Here is a 20,081-nt window from a genome sequence, read left to right as displayed (position 1 = left end):
ACACCTGAATATGTGGTCTGATTTTCAGAAGTCAGTTGAAGTTGCTGGATGTTCAGCACTTATGAAAATCAGACCACTTATCTAGGTGGCTAAATATGGATTTAGGAGCCCAGATTTAGGTACCTGTTTTTTTTTAATTCTATGCAATTACTAGTATTACTGATGGCCACTCGTGCGTTAATGTGACGGTATCATAGTCAGATTCGTTTTATAACATATAATTTTCTCAATGTTCAATATTTCACTTCTAATATAGCTTTCAACATTTATGTTTTAGGAAACACTGGGAACACATTCAAGATCGAACCAGTTTTAGGCATCATCACAGTATTGAAGGAACCGGACTTGACAACAATGGGACAGTTTGTTTTGTCTGTCAAAGTAACTGATCAAGGTTCACCACCACTGTCTGCAACGGCAATTGTACGCATTTCTGTGACCATGTCAGATAATTCCCATCCAAAGTTCACACACAAGGAATACCAAGCAGAAGTTAATGAAAATGTTGATATTGGAACTTCAGTCATTTTGATCTCTGCAATCAGTCAGTCTACATTAGTTTATGAGGTCAAGGATGGGAATGTGGATGGAGCCTTTACTATAAACCCATATTCTGGAGTCATCACCAGTCAAAAGCCACTTGATTATGAACGCACTTCCTCTTACCAGCTCATTGTTCAAGCAACTAACATGGCAGGCATGGCATCAAATGCCACTGTCAGCATTCAGATTGTTGATGAAAATGATAACCTGCCAGTTTTTCTCCTCTCCCAATACTCGGGCAGCATAAGTGAAGCTGCTCCTGTAAACAGTATAGTCCGGAGCGCAGCCAACAACCCACTGGTGATACGAGCTACGGATGCCGACAGTAATCAGAATGCTTTGCTGGTCTATCAGATTGTTGAATCCACTGCTAAGAAGTACTTCACTGTAGATTCCAGCACTGGCGCGATCAGAACAATTGCAAATTTAGACCATGAAACCATAGCCCACTTCCATTTCCACGTGCATGTTAGAGATAGCGGAAATCCACAGCTCACAGCGGAGAGTCCAGTTGAAGTTACTATTGAAGTAACTGACATCAATGACAATCCTCCAGTCTTCAGTCAGGCTGTGTTTGAGACAGTCTTGCTTCTGCCCACTTACGTTGGTGTAGAGGTTCTTAAAGTCAAGGCTACAGACCCGGATTCAGAGGTTCCACCTGAACTAACATACAGTCTGATTGAAGGCAATGTGGACCATTTTTTGATTGATTCAAGTACTGGGGTACTCACCATAAAAAATAATACTCTTTCCAAAGATCATTATATGCTTATAGTAAGAGTGTCTGATGGGAAATTTTACAGCACTGCTATGGTGACCATAATGGTAAAAGAAGCCATGGATAGTGGGCTCCATTTTACACAAAGTTTTTATTCCACATCTATCTCGGAGAACAGCACTAATATCACAAATGTAGCTGTGGTGAATGCTGTTGGAAACCGTCTCAATGAGCCCTTGAAGTATGGTATATTAAACCCGGGGAACAAGTTCATGATCAAATCTACCTCGGGAGTCATTGAAACAACGGGCATCCCCTTTGACAGAGAAAAACAAGAGCTGTATGAGCTGGTCGTTGAAGCAAGTCGTGAACTAGATCATCTGCGTGTGGCCAGGGTGGTTGTCAGAGTTAACATTGAGGACATCAATGACAATGCTCCGGTGTTTGTAGGGCTGCCTTACTATGCTGCTGTACAAGTTGATGCTGAGCCCGGTACCCTAATATATCGAGTGACAGCCATTGATAAAGATAAGGGTGCAAATGGTGAAGTCTCATATCTGTTGAAAGAAGACTATGGGCATTTTGAAATTGACAGACAAACTGGTAGTGTCACTTTAAGAGAAGCCTTCAACTCTGACTTATCTAATATAGAGTATTTAGTTATCATCCTTGCAAAAGATGGTGGTAATCCTTCGTTGTCTGCTTCAGTAGAACTTCCTATTACTATAGTTAATAAAGCAATGCCTGTGTTTGACAAGCCCTTCTATACAGCTTCTGTAAATGAAGACATAGAAATGCACACCCCAATTCTTAGCATAAATGCAACCAGCCCAGAGGGCCAGGGTATCATTTATATCATTGTTGATGGAGATCCCTACAACCAGTTTAACATTGACTTTGACACCGGCGTTCTGAGTGTCATCAGCCCATTGGACTATGAAGTAAATTCTGTTTTTAAGCTGACAGTACGAGCCAGTGATGCCCTCACTGGTGCTCGGGCTGAAGTCACTGTGGACTTAATTATTAATGATGTAAATGATAATCCTCCGGTTTTTGATCACTCGGCCTATAATGCCACCTTATCCGAAGCATCTCTGATTGGGACTCCTGTGTTGCAGGTTGTTGCTACCGACGCAGACTCTGAAAATAACAAAATTATACAGTATCAGATTGTCCAGGACTCCTTTAACAGCACTGATTATTTTCACATCGATAGCACAAGTGGCCTAATCCTGACAGCCCGTATGTTGGATCATGAACTATTACAGCAGTGCAGCTTAAAAGTCAGAGCAGCTGATAATGGATTCCCACCACTGAGCAGTGAAGTTCTTGTTAGTATTTATGTGACAGATATGAATGACAACCCTCCGGTTTTTAACCAGTTAATATATGAATCTTACGTGAGTGAACTGGCCCCTAGGGGTCATTTTGTGACTTGTGTCCAAGCTTCTGATGCTGACAGCTCTGATTTTGACAGACTGGAGTACAGTATCTTGTCTGGAAATGATCGGACCAGCTTTATAATGGACAGCAAGAGTGGCATTATAACTCTGTCTAACCATCGGAAACAGAGGATGGAGCCAATGTATAGCTTAAATGTCTCTGTCTCGGATGGATTGTTCACCAGCACAGCTCAGGTGCATATCCGGATCCTGGGTGCTAACCTCTATAGCCCCGTGTTTTCACAGAGTATTTATGTGGCAGAGGTTAGAGAAAATGCTGCCCCTGGAACTAAGGTAGTCCATGTAAAAGCGACAGATGGAGATTCTGGTATATATGGCCAAATAAACTACTCCATAATAAATGATTTTGCCAAGGACCGATTCTTAATTGATAACAATGGACAGATCCTAACAACTGAGAAATTGGACCGAGAGAACCCTTTGGAAGGGGATATCAGTATATTTTTGAGGGCCCTGGATGGAGGTGGGAGAATGACTTTCTGCACCGTGAGAGTGATCGTAGTGGATGAGAATGACAATACTCCCCAGTTTATGACAATAGAATACAGAGCAAGTGTCAAAGCAGATGTTGGAAAAGGTCATTTGGTCACCCAAGTGCAAGCATTAGATCCAGATGATGGAGCCAATTCAAGAATCACCTATTCATTGTATAGTGAAGCCTCTGTTTCAGTGGCAGATCTGCTTGAAATTGATCCTGACAATGGATGGATGGTCACCAAAGGTAACTTTAACCAGCTGAAAAACACCGTTCTGTCATTCTTCGTCAAAGCAGTTGATGGTGGCATTCCCATGAAGCATTCCCTTATTCCTGTCTATATCCATGTTTTACCTCCAGAAGCTGTTTTACCTTCCTTTTCCCAACCCCAATATTCTTTTACAATACCAGAAGACACTGTCATAGGAAGCACCCTTGACGTTTTGCATGTTTTGCCAAGCCTGGGTGCTGTATATAGCACTGTTAATGGTGAATTAGCTGAAAACAACAAGGAAGGGATTTTCATCATAGACCAAGACACTGGAATCATAAAGCTAGATAAGAGACTTGACCATGAGACAAATCCTGCTTTTCACTTTAAAGTTGCAGCCACCATACAGCTAGACAAAGTGGACATTGTATTAACTGTGGATGTGGAGGTTAAAGTGTTGGATGTAAATGACAACAAGCCTGTGTTTGAAGCTGCCAACTATGAAGCTGTAATAATGGAAGGGATGCCAATAGGGATTAATCTTATCCAGGTTAAAGCAATTGATGCGGACTGGGGTGCAAATGGGCAAGTCACGTATACTCTTTCAGCGGAATCGGAGCTGGACAAGATCATGGAAGCCTTCACAATCGATGGCAACAGTGGGTGGATCAGCACATTGAAGGACCTAGATCATGAAAAGAATCCCACTTTTACTTTTGCAGTGGTAGCTTCAGATCTGGGAGAAGCTTTTTCCCTCTCATCCACCACCTTGGTCTCTGTCACTGTGACAGACATAAACGACAATGCACCAATCTTTGAACACGAGGTGTACAGAGGATCCGTAAAAGAGAGTGACCCTCCAGGTGAAGTTGTGGCAGTTCTCAGCACATGGGACGAAGATACGTCTGAAGTCAACCGGCAGGTTAGCTACCATATCACAGGTAAGAAAGTTGCAAACCCCTTTTCTTCCTGAAACCTGCCGTTATTGAAGAACTGAGATTTAGTACAGATTAGCATGAAAGATTTAGCAGGATTGCAGGTACATCCTCAGCTTGCAAGCAAGTCAGTTCTATTTCTCTTGGATTTATTGTTCTTAATTTGACCAGAATTTTGTAGCAACTAGTGAAGCTTAGAGATAGAGAGAAAGAGATTTGTGTGTGTGTCATTCTCCCTCCCCCTCTCCCCAGTTTCACAGCCCAAGACTTCATGCTGCGCTGCAATGTAAGGAAGTGTAACCCGTCATGATTGATGTGTCAGCATGGGAAAGATCAGAACTTAATGTATCAACCAGGGAAAATGAACAGCATTTATTCTCAGGAGGAAAACGCTTACATTTCTACGCACTTTTTTTTAATTAAGCCCTTCCCCTTCCAGAGAGGGGAATTTTCATTTAAACTTTCATTTAAAAATTCAATTTAAAAAAATCACTATCTGTGGAAAAATTGACGTGCACTGTAAATTAGGGAGGGAGGAATACCACACTTTCCCCACTTACCAGAAGCATCGTATCACAAACCAGGGAAGCAATAACCCTCCGTACTGCTGTTCTGGTTTGCAGACATGCAGCATGGTGTCAACGTTATTTCATTACTAATATTTTTTCCAAGCATGGTAGTATTGTTTGTTCCTATCATGCTATATTTATTGTCATTCTTTTTCCAGAGCAAAATTAGATGTGTGTATGTGTATGGGCGGGGGAAGGGAGGTGGAGGGGGAAATGTGGTGTGGTTATTTTGTCTATGCCTATGTCTGTTGTCTGCATTCTCCAGTACATTTGTGGGAGTAAAGTGTTGATTCCTCCTGCCTCCCATCCTGCAGAGCTGTTAATATATTGTAATAACCTGGTTATTGTTGGTGTGCACCACGGTCTGCACTGGATAGAATTAGCACTGCTTCCGGTTTTGTCATAGACTCAATATTGCTAACAAGTAATGGGTAAAAATAAGAAGTCTCATTTAGCTCAAGTGGTGCATGGGTTTGTGTATTTGGAGCGGGAGGATCTGAATTCTGTCCCTGCTTTTGCTATCAAATGCAGAATGGCTGTGGCATGTGGTATGGTAACAATCATGAAGTCCTAGGTACAATGGTTTGTCATCATATACATTCAAAATACCACAGGTTTCAAGTGATTTAATAATTCATTTTGACCATTTGAAAATAGTCTTTATTCAGTTTGAAAGTAAATTCTTCCACACCTGTAAAGGCTAAACTGGTACACCTCTACCCCAATATAACGCTGTCCTCAGGAGCCAAAAAAACTTACCGCGTTATAGGTGAAACCGCGTTATATCGAACTTGCTTTGATCCGCCGGATTGCGCAACCCCGCCCCCCGAGAGCGCTGTTTTACCGCGTTATATCCAAATTCGCGTTATATCGGGTCGCGTTATATCGGGGTAGAGGTGTATATTAATAGGGTATCATATAATAGTGTATAAGGACAGGAGGTGAAGGCTAGTTTTGTGAGTAAAGAACAAAACTGGAAGGCAGGAGTTCTATTCCTGACTCGGCCACCCACTTCCTGTGTGACCTTGGGTAAGGCACTTCCTCTCTGTGCTTCATTGTCCCTGTTTGTAAAACTGGAATAATAATGCCGGTGTCCTAGATGCTTTGTGACACCTATATAATTATTGTCTGTATGGAGCTTTGAGATCCTCAAATGGAAAGTGCTGTAGAAAAGCAAAGCAGTGATGTTCAAATTGGGAGTAGTTTAGTGCACTGAGATAATTATTAACTAGCATTTTTCCCATTTATGTAAATTGTCTTGAAGTCTTAAATCTCCTGTTCTAATGCACAATACAGATACATTATATATTAATCCACTTTCATTAATTTGAGAAAAATACCAGTTTAACAGCAGTCTCCTCCCGTAAGACCTAAAAGTTTCAAAACTATCCCTTCCTGATTTTATGTTGTCATTGTAAATTCTAAAAATGCTACTACTGAAAAAACAAGAGGTTTAAAAGGCACATGTGATACCATTGCAACTGCTAGAACATAATACCAAAGAGGCTTTGCTATCTTCAGTTTTTTAAGACATCCTCTTAGATATGGGAAATTGTAGAATGAAAATCATCCAGAAACATTTAATTCTATTGGCTAAAAAACAAATGTTAAAAAACAGTTGCATTTTCACTAATGAAACATTCAATTCATACTTTGAGTTCAAAATGAGTTCAGCTAGTGGACTTGAACATTTCATGGGATCAAATTAGCTGGGGATTTTTTTCAGTGACCGTGTCATTTTGAAGGTATTTTGAGACCCAGAATATTGTTCTGTAAATACAGCCACGCCTGAGCCGTTCGCTGGAGCAAGTATGGATCACTGAATTAAAAGGAAAAGAAAGTAAATGACGAGAATGGCATTTGGTGCACTCAGAATAGCCTTTCATACCTTTCCCTGTGGACATGCAACACACACAGAATGTGTGGGAAAATCGCCTTTTAGATGAGGCATAAAATCAAAGCTCTAACCGCTTGTGATGACTAAAGATCCCATAGTACTTTCCCCAAGAATACAGTCATTAATCTCAGTGTTCTGGCCAACTTCTAATATGGATAACAACACTGTGCTTGACTAACATGCCCCTCCCACTTTTAGTTTAACTTAAATACAGTTCTTCAGTTCAAACCTGTTCTTCAGGCTTGCTGTGTGCTGGTAAACAGCTGCCATTTTCGAACCCAGAGCCATCTGCATTTCACTGGTGGAAGATGTGATGCCTATTTGTCCATTCATTGACAGTCCTTGTAAAACAATTTGGGATCCCTACCAATGAAAGGCACGATATAAAAGCTGGCTGTTAAATATCAGAAAGTTTCTGGCAGTGATAGCTGGAGATGGAAGAGGCACTGTTGCTTTTCTTGTGAGAGCGCAATTTTGGCCAGTTGCATGCAATAAACCATGGGCCCTTTCATGTGGATTATTGAAGACTTGTCAGTATTGTTTTAGACAAATAGATACGGTTTTCTTGGTGTTTGCAGTATTACCTACAGGACCCTGTAATTACGGTAGGGGAATGCCCCTGCTAGTGCAAATATTGCAGGTTCTGTAAAAATATTTAGATATCTAGGGACTCTCAGGAAAGTTAAGGCAAATCAACTAAAAGGTGTGAAAAAAGAACAGGAGTACTTGTGGCACCTTAGAGACTAACAAATTTATTAGAGCATAAGCTTTCGTGGGCTACAACCCACTTCTTCGGATGCATATAGAGTGAAACATATATTGAGGAGATATATACACACACATACAGAGAGCATGAACAGGTGGGAGTTGTCTTACCAACTCTGAGAGGCCAATTAAGTAAGAGAAAAAAAACTTTTGAAGTGATAATCAAGATGGCTCAGTACAGACAGTTTGATAAGAAGCAAGTGTGAAAATACTTACAAGGGCAGATAGATTCAATGTTTGTAATGGCTCAGCCATTCCCAGTCTTTATTTAATCCTGTGTTGATTGTGTCTAGTTTGCATATCAATTCCAGCTCAGCAGTCTCTCCTTGGAGTAAAAGGTGTGAAGTCACCTTCAAGGTGGAGGGGGAAGAGGGTGGGGGGGCTGATTCAAGGCAGATTAAGTTACTGTAAATTAAGGCCACTTTACTCCTTAATGAAGGCATCCACACACTATGTGCATTGACTTCACACCTCTAGTTGATTTACATTAACTTTCTTGAGTGTCCCTGTGTAGACACGGCCTAAAGTAACTGGCGTAACCACTGTTTGGGGCTGTTAAGATTGCTTCCCTGTCCTTGAAGCTGCTCTCCACCCACAGTTCCTGTTGAAGTAAGTGGGAACAGAGGATGCTCAGCAGCTGAGAGGCTCAGGCCCTTAGTGAGGAGGTACGGGCTATAGCAGCTTCAAAGTGTGCCAGTGGAACTCAGTCTGACCTCCCCAGTGTTCCTGACCTACCTGGTGAGGTGGAATGTCTAGCCCAGTGTCTGACTGACATCTGACCCTGGGCAAGGGTGAGCTGGTTGATGCCCATCTCAGATAAGCCTGAGGTGTAATGCTGGTAGATTGGGGGAAAGCAACCAGAAAATGTGGCAGAGGTTATAACTTTGATCCAGCAAATCATTGAAGCCCATGCCAATGTTTCTGATTAAGAGAGAAGGACCCCTTAGTCATCTCTTTCTCAGTATTTGTGGAAGGGAGAGTTTATGTTGTTTGTGGTGAGTATTATTTTCTTTTTGTCTGTGTTTATTTTGCATGGGAAGCTCGATCGGTATTTGAGTAATTTGGGGGTGAGCGGCACATTTTTATTCTTGCTTTGTGTGCATTTCAAGCACCTCTGGGCAGATCCTCAGCTGGTGTAAATGGCCAGAGCTCTGCTGAAGTCAGTGGAGACAGTAAACCAGAGCTGAGGATCTGTCCTTTAGGGTACGTCTACACTGCAGTAAAACACCTGCGGCTGCCCGTGTCAATTGACTTGAGCTCATGGGGCTTAGGCTGCGGGGTTATAAAACTGTATTGTAGATAAGTGGTTCTCCGCCAGAGATACACATACCCTTGGGGGTACACAGAGGTCTTCCAGGGGCTATTCAACTAATCTAGATGAGTGTTTCTCAACCTGGGTTTGCAATCCTCGGGGGGGGGGGGTGTCACAGGATGGGTTTAGGGGGGTCACTAGTGCAGGGTGGTATTGGGGGGGCAAGCAGGGCAATTGCCTGAGGCCCAACACCACAGTGGGTCCTGTGAAGCTAAGTTACATGCTCCAGCTCTAGGCGGTGGGGCTCAGGCTTCAGCCTCACCACCTGGGGCTCTGGCTTCAGACAAGACTCACAAGTGGAAAAACAGGCTCAAGCATCACACTGAAATGTAAGTACCATATTTATATTCCAATCGATTTATTTTATAATTATATGGTAAAAATGAGAAGGGAAGCAATTTGTCAGTAACAGTGTGCTGGGACACTTTTTATTTTTATATCTGATTTTGTAAGCAAGTAGTTTTTAAGTGAAGTGAAACTTGGGGTACTCAAGACAAATCAGACTCCTGAAAGGGGTATTGAAGTCTGGAAAAGTTGAGAGCCACTGGTGTAGATACTTGGGCTGGAGTCCAGGCTCTGGGACCCTCCCTCCTTGCGGAGTCCCAGAGCCAGGGCTCCAGCCCAAGCCTGAACATCTATACTGAAATTCTGTAGCCCCACTGCCCAAGCCAGCTGACATGGGCCAGCCGTGGGTGTTTTCTCGCAGCATAGACATACCCTTAGAGTCATTCAGGTAGCCACTTCTGAGAGCCCTGGTATTTGCGGGAGGAGTTATATTAGCAGATATAAGAATATTGTCGTAGAATATCAGGGTTGGAAGGGACCTCAGGAGGTCACCTAGTCCAACCCCTTGCTCAAAGCAGAACCAATCCCCAGACAGATATTTGTCCCAGATCCCTAAATAGCCCCCTCAAGGATTGAACTCACAACCCTGGGTTTAAGCAGGCCAATGCTTAAACCACTGAGCTAACCCTCCCTCCTCAAAAGCTAAGATGTAGTGGTGGTAGAATTTGGTGGGCTGTCTTTATCATTTGGGCAGTTCCATAAGCATGTGCACTGTCTTAAATTTTGTGTAAACACTATTGGTTTTAATATGCATAAAGTACCTACAGTTCCAGATAGGCACTAGACATGTCTAAATAAATAAATATGAAATCCAAAAAAAGAAACAAAATAAATAACCACTCTAGTATGGACTATGAATAGGAAAGTCACAGTGAAAACTCATGTTGTCAATATCTAGTTTTCAGCTACCCTTTTAGTTGTTATAACTTATGTATGTGCGCTTTAGTAATGATGTGTATCAAGATTTGTTTATTTGGGATCAGCATGTTTGTGGATTTCATTGTGTCTGGCTGTTTTTTCTTTCATTAAACTTGAGCCCAAGTTGGTTTTGTACCATGTGCTGACTAGGGCATGGGGGAACAGGCCATTAGTCAAACTTCAAGTAACAAAAGATGAAAGATAATGCAGATTCTCTTAGCCTCAAAGTCATTCTAAAAAGTTGCTTTTATTTTTAGCTAACACTTCAGTGTTGTGACATTCAAAGCAGAACATAAGAAAACTGCCAACAGATTTTAAAGAATCCATTAATACTCGTAGTCAGGAGGCTTCCGTTTAGAAATTCTACATTATTCAGAGTGAAAAACTAATTAATTAGAATGCCCTTAGGACCCAGAATCTGCTTAAATATGTTAGTGGAAAAGTTAATTAATCATTGCAGAATGAGATCTGCAGCAGGGCATACATATGAGTGCTAGAAAATGGTTCCCTAAGCCACAGCTTATTTTTTTCCTTTCCTTTTAAGAATATTTCCCTGACAGTATTTTACTGTTTACATCTCATTATTTCTGTAACACTTTATCATATGCCTTCAGTCTTTCATCAGCAAAATGTAGCACCAGTGCTGAGCAATGGAGAAAGGAAGGATAATGATAACAAAAAAGGAAGAGACACATGAATCAATCCTTTGATTCACATGTTTTCTGTTTATCACTAAGGTTTCTTGGTCATTCAGATGAATCTTCTAATAGAATAAGGGAAAGAAATGTGGGATCTTAAAGACCCAAACATTTTATACACACTCCCATAATTCCCAGCATATGATATAAAAGCTATTTCATGAACAACATGGCGGTAATTACTATAGAGTTGTTCAAGGCTGGTGTTACTATTAACAGGACCAACCAGCCAACTGATTGAAGCTTTTACCTCTCCTCTTTACTCAGCAATGGGATATACATGAGGTGGGTATACTGCTTCAGGTTAACTGAAGCTTGTTAATCATTTGCTTAATCAAAGAACTCTCATGTACAGTGCAGAAAAGTATTGAATGCCATCATGAAGTTTAAGACATATATTTAAGGCTTTTTTCAGAGTAGCAGCCGTGTTAGTCTGTATCCGCAAAAAGAACAGGAGTACTTGTGGCACCGTAGAGACTAACAAATTTATTAGAGCATAAGCTTTCGTGGGCTACAGCCCACTTCTTCGGATGCATATAGAGCATCCGAAGAAGTGGGTTGTAGCCCACGAAAGCTTATGCTCTAATAAATTTGTTAGTCTCTAAGGTGCCACAAGTACTCCTGTTCTATTTAAGGCTTTGTTATATTAAACAGAACTCTTGCTATGGCTGGTTCACAACCAGCTGTGGAGAAAAATTATGCTTCTTTACCCTGATGCTGAACTTAAATGGAGATATTTTAATGTTAATCAGCATGTGCCTACCTTTCTCTACAGCCTGATTAGGATGTGTTTCATAGTTCAGTCAAGTCAGTGGACAGACTCTCAGTGACTTGACTGGTCTTTGGATCCAGCCCATGTTGCATAATGAAATACAATGGACCGTCTTTTGGGGAGATCCATTTTTTGTCACAACACAGCTTCAGCAAGGGCCTGATTCGGCATGGCATTGAGCATCCTGTGCTCTCACAGAAGTCACTGGGAGTTGAGGGCCTTTCAAGATTGGAGCCTGTGACCATTGGGTTGCTATAAACAGAAAATGGTTAAGTGTTTGATATACCAACTTTATATTTTAATACGAATGCACACACTCAGTCTAAAAGTTCTATAAAATATGTGGCTGATCAATCATCTAAACTGCCCTCATTTTCTGGTGTTTGATATAGACACAAGGCTTAACATATGTCTTCAACCTTTCTGTTTGGTTTTAAGTTCAGAAATGTGTCTCATCTGCCCTCTTTTTCCTGGGCCTGTCTACTTAAAATGCTGTGCCAGTGTAGTATTTCAATGAAGACACTACTTATGCCGACGGGAAAGCGTAGGTATTTCACCTCCCCAAGAGGTAGTAGCTAGGTCAACAACAGATTTCTGCCATCGACTTAGTGCTGTCTACGCTGGGGGTTAGGTCAGTTTAAGGGTGTCACACAGGGGTGTGGATTTTTCATACCCCTGAGCGATGTAGTTATACCAACCTAATTTCCTAGTGTAGACCAGGCTCCTGAGAGACTTCATGGAGAACTGGCAGAGTTATGATATCTGAGATGCTAGGTAGCCACACCTAATTAAGTGGTGTGATCACAGGGGAAGAGTGATTTTTTTTTATTCCGACGGTTTATAACTTTTTCTCTTTTCTATGTTTTTGTTAATACCTATTTTCTCACATACTGAACATAAATAGTTGGGAGTAAAGATTAAAAACCTGCCTTTTCCAGTAGGGGCCAAGAGATCTCACAGCACACATCTAAGACACTGAGTGAGCACTCCAGTAAAGCCAAGGAACATCAGACTTTACATTCTTGATATTGCTAAGGAGGAAAAAAAAATTAATGAAAAAACACCAGTTGGGCTGCCTTTTTACATCACAAAGAAGTAGGGCACAAGCCCCCCCCTTTTTTTTTTTAAATCTTTGCAGTCTCCCTTTAAGAGAACAGTAGCAAACTTCGCTTAGTGGGAAAAGCTTAAATAGCGGGTTAGCCTGAGTTGTAATTTGCTCATTGAAACAATGTGTGGCTTTTCCATCTCCCCATTCAGTTCGTGCAGCATCTGAGTTCATGATAAACAGATGCCATTCTGCCTGAATGTGGTGAATGTATACATCTAGTTTTACAGACCAGGCATGCTCTAGGAGCTGTACACAGAGAGAGGAAGTCGTGTTAACCTGACCCGAAGAATTTCCAGTCTAATCTGACAACATAAAGACAAAGGTTGGAGAACAGGCTACAGCAAAGGAATGTAATTGAAGGTGATCTTCTTATAGAAGAGATTAGGGATTATACCATTTGAAATGCAGGTGTAAATAACCATTAGAAATGTTATTGACAAAGAACCATGCCCCTTTTCACATCACTTTTAATTCCTTGTATCCTTCAGTGTGTGAAATGACATTATTTCCCTCTCAGAGGATGATGGGGACAAGTCTTTCTCTCTACAAGCTGCTTTTGTCTCCATGCAATTTAATGATGTGGAAAAGTAATATTGCCAGGTTCGGTGTCAGTGTTTCAGCATAATAAAAAGCTGTTCTGCTTCATCTCCTTCACTCCTAGCTGGCTTTCACTAGCTTTCACTCTCTGATAAATTTGATCTAATTGCAATGCTTATCTTTGAACTGTTCCTTAAATGACCCCTCGTTAGGACTAATGTGTCTTTCTGTGTCATGTAAACTTTTTTTTAAAAACTAGAATCCTAATGAGTATAAGAACGGCACAGCTGTATGATAAAGCTTTCATTAAAGGGTTCCTTAATAGAACCTACTGCCATTCCTTGATTGCATAATCAACAGCTAATGAAATTGTCTTGGTAACAAGAGCTACAGTGTATTACATCCTCTCTTGAGACTAAGTGGAAAGACAATTGTACCATCCTGAGAAGACTATTGATTGTTCACAGTTTGAATTTGATTGCCCTTAAGGAGAACTAAACAAGAGATCATCTTGAGCTCTGCTAAATGGATTTTGTTTTCTTTGGATATTAGTGTTTTACTTTCATACAAGGGACCACAAATGCCTGGGACCATAATCTTATTACAGATTTCCAGAGTTTGCCAGTTTGAAAGCACTTCTCATTGTATGAGGAGAAATGGTAGCTGCTTACTTGTGACACCTTTAAACTGCATCTGTGTTTATGTTTGAATGAGTGCAAAGCTCTGATAGGCCTCCATTGCCTCTTTGTAGGAGGTAATCCCAAAGGGAAGTTCGCCTTGGGACTGGTTCAGAATGAATGGAAGGTTTACGTGAAGAGACCACTAGATCGGGAAGAACAAGACATTTATTTTCTGAACATCACTGCTACCGATGGCCTCTTTGTAACACAAGCTGCTGTGGAAGTGACGGTCACTGATGTTAATGATAATAGTCCTGCCTGTGATCAGGTTAGTCAGCAAATTTTAGTTGTGTAATATTTTACTGGACATAAAGTTTTCCTATAAAGTTCACTATTATTTATCATTGGTTTCCAGTTTCATTTATTTTCATTTCTTAGCTCCATTGATGGTACGCTCTTAGGGCTTGTCTTCACTACCCGCCGATCCGGCGGGTAGCAATCGGTCTATCAGGGATCGACTTACCGCGTCTAGTGAAGACGCGATAAAATCGATCCCTGATCGCTCTGCCGTCGACTCCGGAAATCCACCACGGCAAGAGGCGGCAGCGGAGTCGGCGGCAGCGCGGCAGCGGTCGACTTTCCCCCGTCCTCACAGCCAGGTAAGCCGACCTAAAATACGCAACTTCAGCTACGGTATTCACGTAGCTGAAGTTGCGTATCTTAGGTCGGACCCCCGCTGTAGTGTAGACCTAGCCTTAGTTCAGTGGCCTGACGTGTTCTGGGAGGCACTGGTGGGAGTAGATGGTTTCACTAAAGCAGGTGGAAGGATAGTGTTTTAGAGAACATAGCAGTGGAGCTAGAGGAGCTAGGCCTTCTCCACACTGGTAGTTTTCTTATTATATAGTGAGGTTAGATTATTGTTGTTGCAGCCCCTCTAGTGGTAAAAATGGTGAGAGGATCAGTATAGACAGGGCACAGGTAGCCACTGGCATTTTAACCACCGTGATGTCTAGACCTATCTGAGCACAGATGATACAGTGGTAAAATTACCCTGTGTCCTGTCCTTGCGCTCCCACACTCACCGTCAAGGGTGCAGTTGTACTGCTACAGTAGTGAAATGAGGGGAGCGTTCAAGAAAAAGTCAGGGTAGACAGTGTATAAGGTGTGTCAGCCTTTTTATTCCTAACACCTTTGCAGTCCTATTAATGTTTTTTGTTTGTGTTGTTGTTGTGATACTTAAAATGCTTAAGAACTTATACTAATGAGTTAAAGTTCCTTAAGAAAAGTTGTTTCTTTTGTATAAAAATGTTGAAGATACTTGTAAGTGCATGCACCATAGAGAGTAACCATGCAAAATTATGTCTGTGCAAAGATAATATAAACTGCAGCTCTTGCATCTCCTGTGTTTTCTGCTTTTGTCCCTAGTTTGCATATGCAGCATTATTTCCTGAAGACATTCCATCAAACAAAGTCATCCTTAAGATCAGTGCCAAGGATGCAGACATTGGATCCAGTGGTGAAATTCGCTATTCGCTGTTTGGACCTGGGAACAATAAATTTTTTTTAGATCCAGAAAGCGGTAAGGTGACAAAACTTTTGTCTCTGAATGACATTGCTAACCCTGGCCACCAGTTGGGGCCAGAGTTCTCGCCAATTACTGCTAATGCATTTTCCATTAAAGTGTCACATGGAAATCTGAACTTCTGCTGTCAGTTTATATTATTGCAGGCACTTATGTCCACTTTGAAGGTGACAGTTATAGGACAGTAGAAGGGAAGGAACCCCTTTGATAGCCACCTTGGATATTCCATCCATTGGGGGGGATTTAACCCTCACGTTTCCCAGCAAGGCCTTCAAACCAGTCGTGGGCATCAGAGGCCTTGAGCTGGTGCCCACTTGGTATAAAAGAGAGGGAGCTGCTGGCCGAATGTTTACGAGGAGCCTTCAGCTTTGGAAATCATTTCTTCCCCCAGGGTCTGAAATAGCCTGAATGTGTTGATCTTCAGTACATGTGGCAAGGACTATCTTTTCATCCAAGCTTTTGGGGAGGAAGGGCCATGGATATCGTATTTGTTAGCATGTTGGAGTGTTTTGGGGGTATTGCTGATTTGATACATGGTTTTTGATACGTGGTTTACTAACAGGAGGCACTGCATCTGGTGGTACTGTTTTGTTACCATAAATCACAGAGGTTGAAGCAGTGGGAGGTGTTTAGTATGTTAAAGGTGGGCTATTGTCCCCTATCAGAATAAAGTGTAATGCATTTAAATATGGGATCTGGCATATAAAAGACTAAATCAGTCCTGCTGACTAGTACCAGATGCTTTGCTGATATGTTAATGGTTGAAAACTATTTATCTGTTTTATAAGAAGCAGATAATATTTAAAACTTGTGGAATATGAACAAGCTGCCTTGTGGTTGCTCTTACTGCCTATGGTCAGACCTGTGTCCTTTCATTGGCCTATAACGTGTATCTGAGAATGAGAGATCTGATCTAAACTGGAAGGCAGAGGCATCTACTGAGACTCTGAGTTGTTTGTTGGCAAAGATCAGCATTACAGCCCTTTACATTTGATTATCTCTGCTGTCATCAGTAGATTTACAGTGCATTTATGTGTTTAGAAATCTAGAGAGCCATGGAGATTATGAGAGTAACCAAAAGGCAGACATGAAAAATACTGTTTATTATACTCTCAGCCATGGGTGAAATTGTAGGGCTTTGAAGGTCATCCAGATTGGCTTACCTACTGCATTTGTACTGGCAGTTAACTATGGTGGATAAACAGATGTAAAATGAAACTTTCAGGATTTTGTATTCCTTTCAATGATGGACACTATTATTTGTTTCTTTTTTTCCCCCTCTTTTTTTCTTTTAATTCCTGAAAAATATGTGATCTTTCTGGTACTTACAATATCTAAAAATGGATATTCTGTTCTATTAATAATGATGATTGCTGCTTTTACCCAATTTTAGGTGAGTTGAAAACCTTGGCCCTTTTAGACAGAGAGAAAATCCCTGTGTACAACTTGATTGCCAGGGCAACAGATGGCGGTGGCAGGTTCTGCCAGTCAGAAATCCACCTTTTCCTGGAAGACGTTAATGATAATCCACCAATGTTTTCTACTGATCATTACACCGCATGTGTCTATGAGAATACAGCCACTAAAGCTTTGTTAACAAGAGTCCAGGCCACGGATCCTGATGTAGGTAAGTGAGAAATGTTACTAAGAATAACTAGTACCCAGGAAAAATGCATGGGTTGGTGGAATTGTGACAGAGATGGCACCTTCTTCCTTGTCTCTTTCTCTCCTTATTCACCTCTTCTGCTTTTCCTTCCTCTCCCCTTTGTTATCCCCTTTGCTGCTGCTCATTGTTGAGTGTGGCATGGTGTCATAGATGTATAAGTATTGCAGTGGCCAGGGAAGTCTGTCGTCACTATATTCTTATTGTAGAGATCACTGGTAGCAGTTATGATGAATTTAGGGTTAAGTTTAAACTTTTATGCTATAAAGATCTCAAGTTCTTTTAGAGCTGAAGTTCTCCATGCCTGTTTTTGTGTTATGCCTGTAATATAATTATATGCCAGTAGAAATCTATACCTGGGTAGAGAAATATAGGTCTTGATTCATCACAACTTTGTTATAATTTTACTCTGCTATTGTTGTACTTTGTATAAACTGGAGATATTCTGGTTATTTTCTTACTGATTTTTTTTTTAATGGCAGCCTTTTGTTATGTGAGGAACTTAATCATGAAATCTAGGCAAAAAAATTTTGTCTTGTAACACAAGTGTTAAAGTGTAAAAGCCTTTGCTCTTTTTCATCTAATTTGTTTCAGGTAGATAAATATAGAGTCTGACAGTTTTTTCTTTTCTCTGCTTTATTTTTGGGAGATGTTTTATGAAATCGTGGCATGAGTGATGCTACCTACAAACCAGTGAATGGAAAATACTTTTTATTCATATTTTTCTGAATTATAATAGATGCTGGTAGTGTCCTCTGTTGTTAAGGTTGCTAGTTTAAATTTGCTGCATTCAGTAAAGTTAAAGAATAAGCTGCAAACATTCATTACTATATCTATAAAGAACACATTATGCTCCTTGGTTGAAAAATCACAATTACAGTTTATTGTACTGCCCTGTAGTGAAAAAGCCAATTACTCTTAGTAAGCCAATACATGTGTTGCAAACCCAGTGTATTTATTTTCCACTGCAGTTTTAATTAGCATTTTTCTCATGTATGAAGTGACATTTAAAACAAAAAAAGATAGCAAAGAATTTGGAATAAATGTTGTCAATAAAAGTTGTGCTAAAATCAACTTTACATAATGAGATGATGAACTATTTAAAAATGGAGGTAATTGCTACATTCATTCTCTTTCTGAGACTGCATATTTTTATAGAGGTGGATATGTGATGACAAATATGAAAGAATATATAGTCTTCCTATAATGTTTAGAGCTGTAAATCATAGAGGGCTGTGTAAGATGGAGGACTTATTCTGGTTTATTGTGGAAATGAATGCATTAGGATCGGATTTTTTTTCATAACATGCAGTAGTTAAATCTCTGTAGAGTATCCTCCACTCCCCTTGAAAACATTTGTGTAGCTTGTAATGAGCCCAGGAACATATTTTCCACAGAGCATTTTACAATCAGTGTTAGTGTCTGCCAATTCCTCTACTATTTCGGTCCTTGAAGAGCCATGTACTCTACCTGTAAGGAGGGTGAATTCTGATTTAGAGAACTTGCACCCTTTTCAGAAGAATGAAGAAAGGAATGCCGGCATGGAGAACATAGAGAGAGAACTTGAAAGACAAGCCATGTTGTGGGCTCCAGGAACTCTTCCCACTAAACATAATACAGCATATGAGGGAACTGGCATTATATTGAATGAATGTTTGGTCAGATACTCTTAGGATAATTAGGGCAATTTCCAGGCAGTAGGAAGATTCGGTGCCACTGCTCAAGTCATTGAAGGTTTTTGTTGTGCAGTACCTGCTTCTCAATATATTATTTAAAATGTGGATGTGCCTCTGGTTGCTTCTTAAGGGCTTGGTCATGAAATGTGCTGAGCATTTCCTAAGAGACCTTTTGAAGTCTGGGGGTACATCCAGACTACCCGCCGTATCGGCAGGTAGCAATCGATTTATCGGGGAGCGATATATTGCGTCTCATCGAGACGCAATATATCAATCCCCGAACACGCTCCCCTTCCACTCCGGAACTCCACCGGAGCGAGCGGCGGTAGCGGAGTCGACGGGGGAGCCGCGGCCGTCGATCCCGCGCCGTGAGGACGGGAGGTAAATTGGAATAAGATACGTCAACTTCAGCTACCTATTCCCGTATTCCCGTAGCTGAAGTTGCGTATCTTACATCGACACCCCCCCCCACACTGTAGACCAGGCCTCAGAGAGTTGAGGGTGTCATGCTGTCTGGAGTAGCTCACAACTGAGAGTTAATCTCCGGTCAGATGGTGTGCCCTGTTTTCTGACACCCCAAACTGGTGGTATATTCTATAATTTGATTTCACCAAGCCAGTAACAGCTGTGCACTGCTGGATTACTATATTAATCTTACCGTGGAGCTGAAGGCAGTCCCCTGAGGCTCTTTAGTGCATCTTGCCACCCAGACAAACTGGGCTAAGTGATGAAAAGTTATTAAAACCAAAAATCACCTCACATTAGGTCACTCCTGACCCCAAAGGGCCAGTCACTTACCCCAGGTCAAAGGATACTCTTGATCTCACACCAAAAACAATGCTGTTGCCAATTTCTCTAGTAAACTAACTAGAGATTTATTAGCTAAGAAAAAGAAATGAGAGTTATTGAGAGATTAATGTAAGTAAAATACATTACAAGTGAGTCAGAGTTTGTAAATCCAAATGATTAGCAAAGGCCTAGTAATCTCCTGATTTCCATAAATCTCTCAGGATTACCCAAAACAGCTTTGGGGATCTCTGTCTTGTATCTGGAACGCCCCCTGAAAGTGTCCAAACAGCTCAGAGATACAGGATCGCTCCCAAGGTAGATTCTGATAGCTGTTTTCCCCAGAAAGCAGTCGGGCATGTGTTCCCATCACAACATGGATCTGTAGATTTCCCTTTGTTGAACGCAAGGACCCATGCTTTGAAGTTAGCATGCTTCTCATTTACAGTTCTAAGGCTTCAATCCTGGTTAACTTTACAGGGACATAC

At 41.1% G+C, this 20,081-nt stretch overlaps 1 protein-coding gene across 3 annotated transcripts in view; it reads left to right on the top strand.

The window, feature by feature from the left end:
• FAT3 (FAT atypical cadherin 3) overlaps positions 1–20,081 on the top strand; it is a 452,955-nt gene that overhangs the window by 344,459 nt on the left and 88,415 nt on the right. For all 3 annotated transcript variants that reach the window (XM_065417527.1, XM_065417519.1, XM_065417510.1), the window contains 4 exons: positions 278–4,351; positions 14,018–14,214; positions 15,312–15,465; positions 16,862–17,095. In XM_065417527.1, coding sequence (XP_065273599.1) covers positions 278–4,351; positions 14,018–14,214; positions 15,312–15,465; positions 16,862–17,095 — 4,659 coding nt within the window. The remainder of the gene's footprint in view (positions 1–277; positions 4,352–14,017; positions 14,215–15,311; positions 15,466–16,861; positions 17,096–20,081) is intronic.

This window comes from Emys orbicularis, chromosome 1 (genome assembly GCF_028017835.1).
Source record: "Emys orbicularis isolate rEmyOrb1 chromosome 1, rEmyOrb1.hap1, whole genome shotgun sequence".
Lineage (NCBI taxonomy): Eukaryota > Metazoa > Chordata > Testudines > Emydidae > Emys > Emys orbicularis.
The sequence above is the reverse complement of the archived record's forward strand: the minus strand, read 5'-3'. Positions and strand labels throughout refer to the sequence as shown.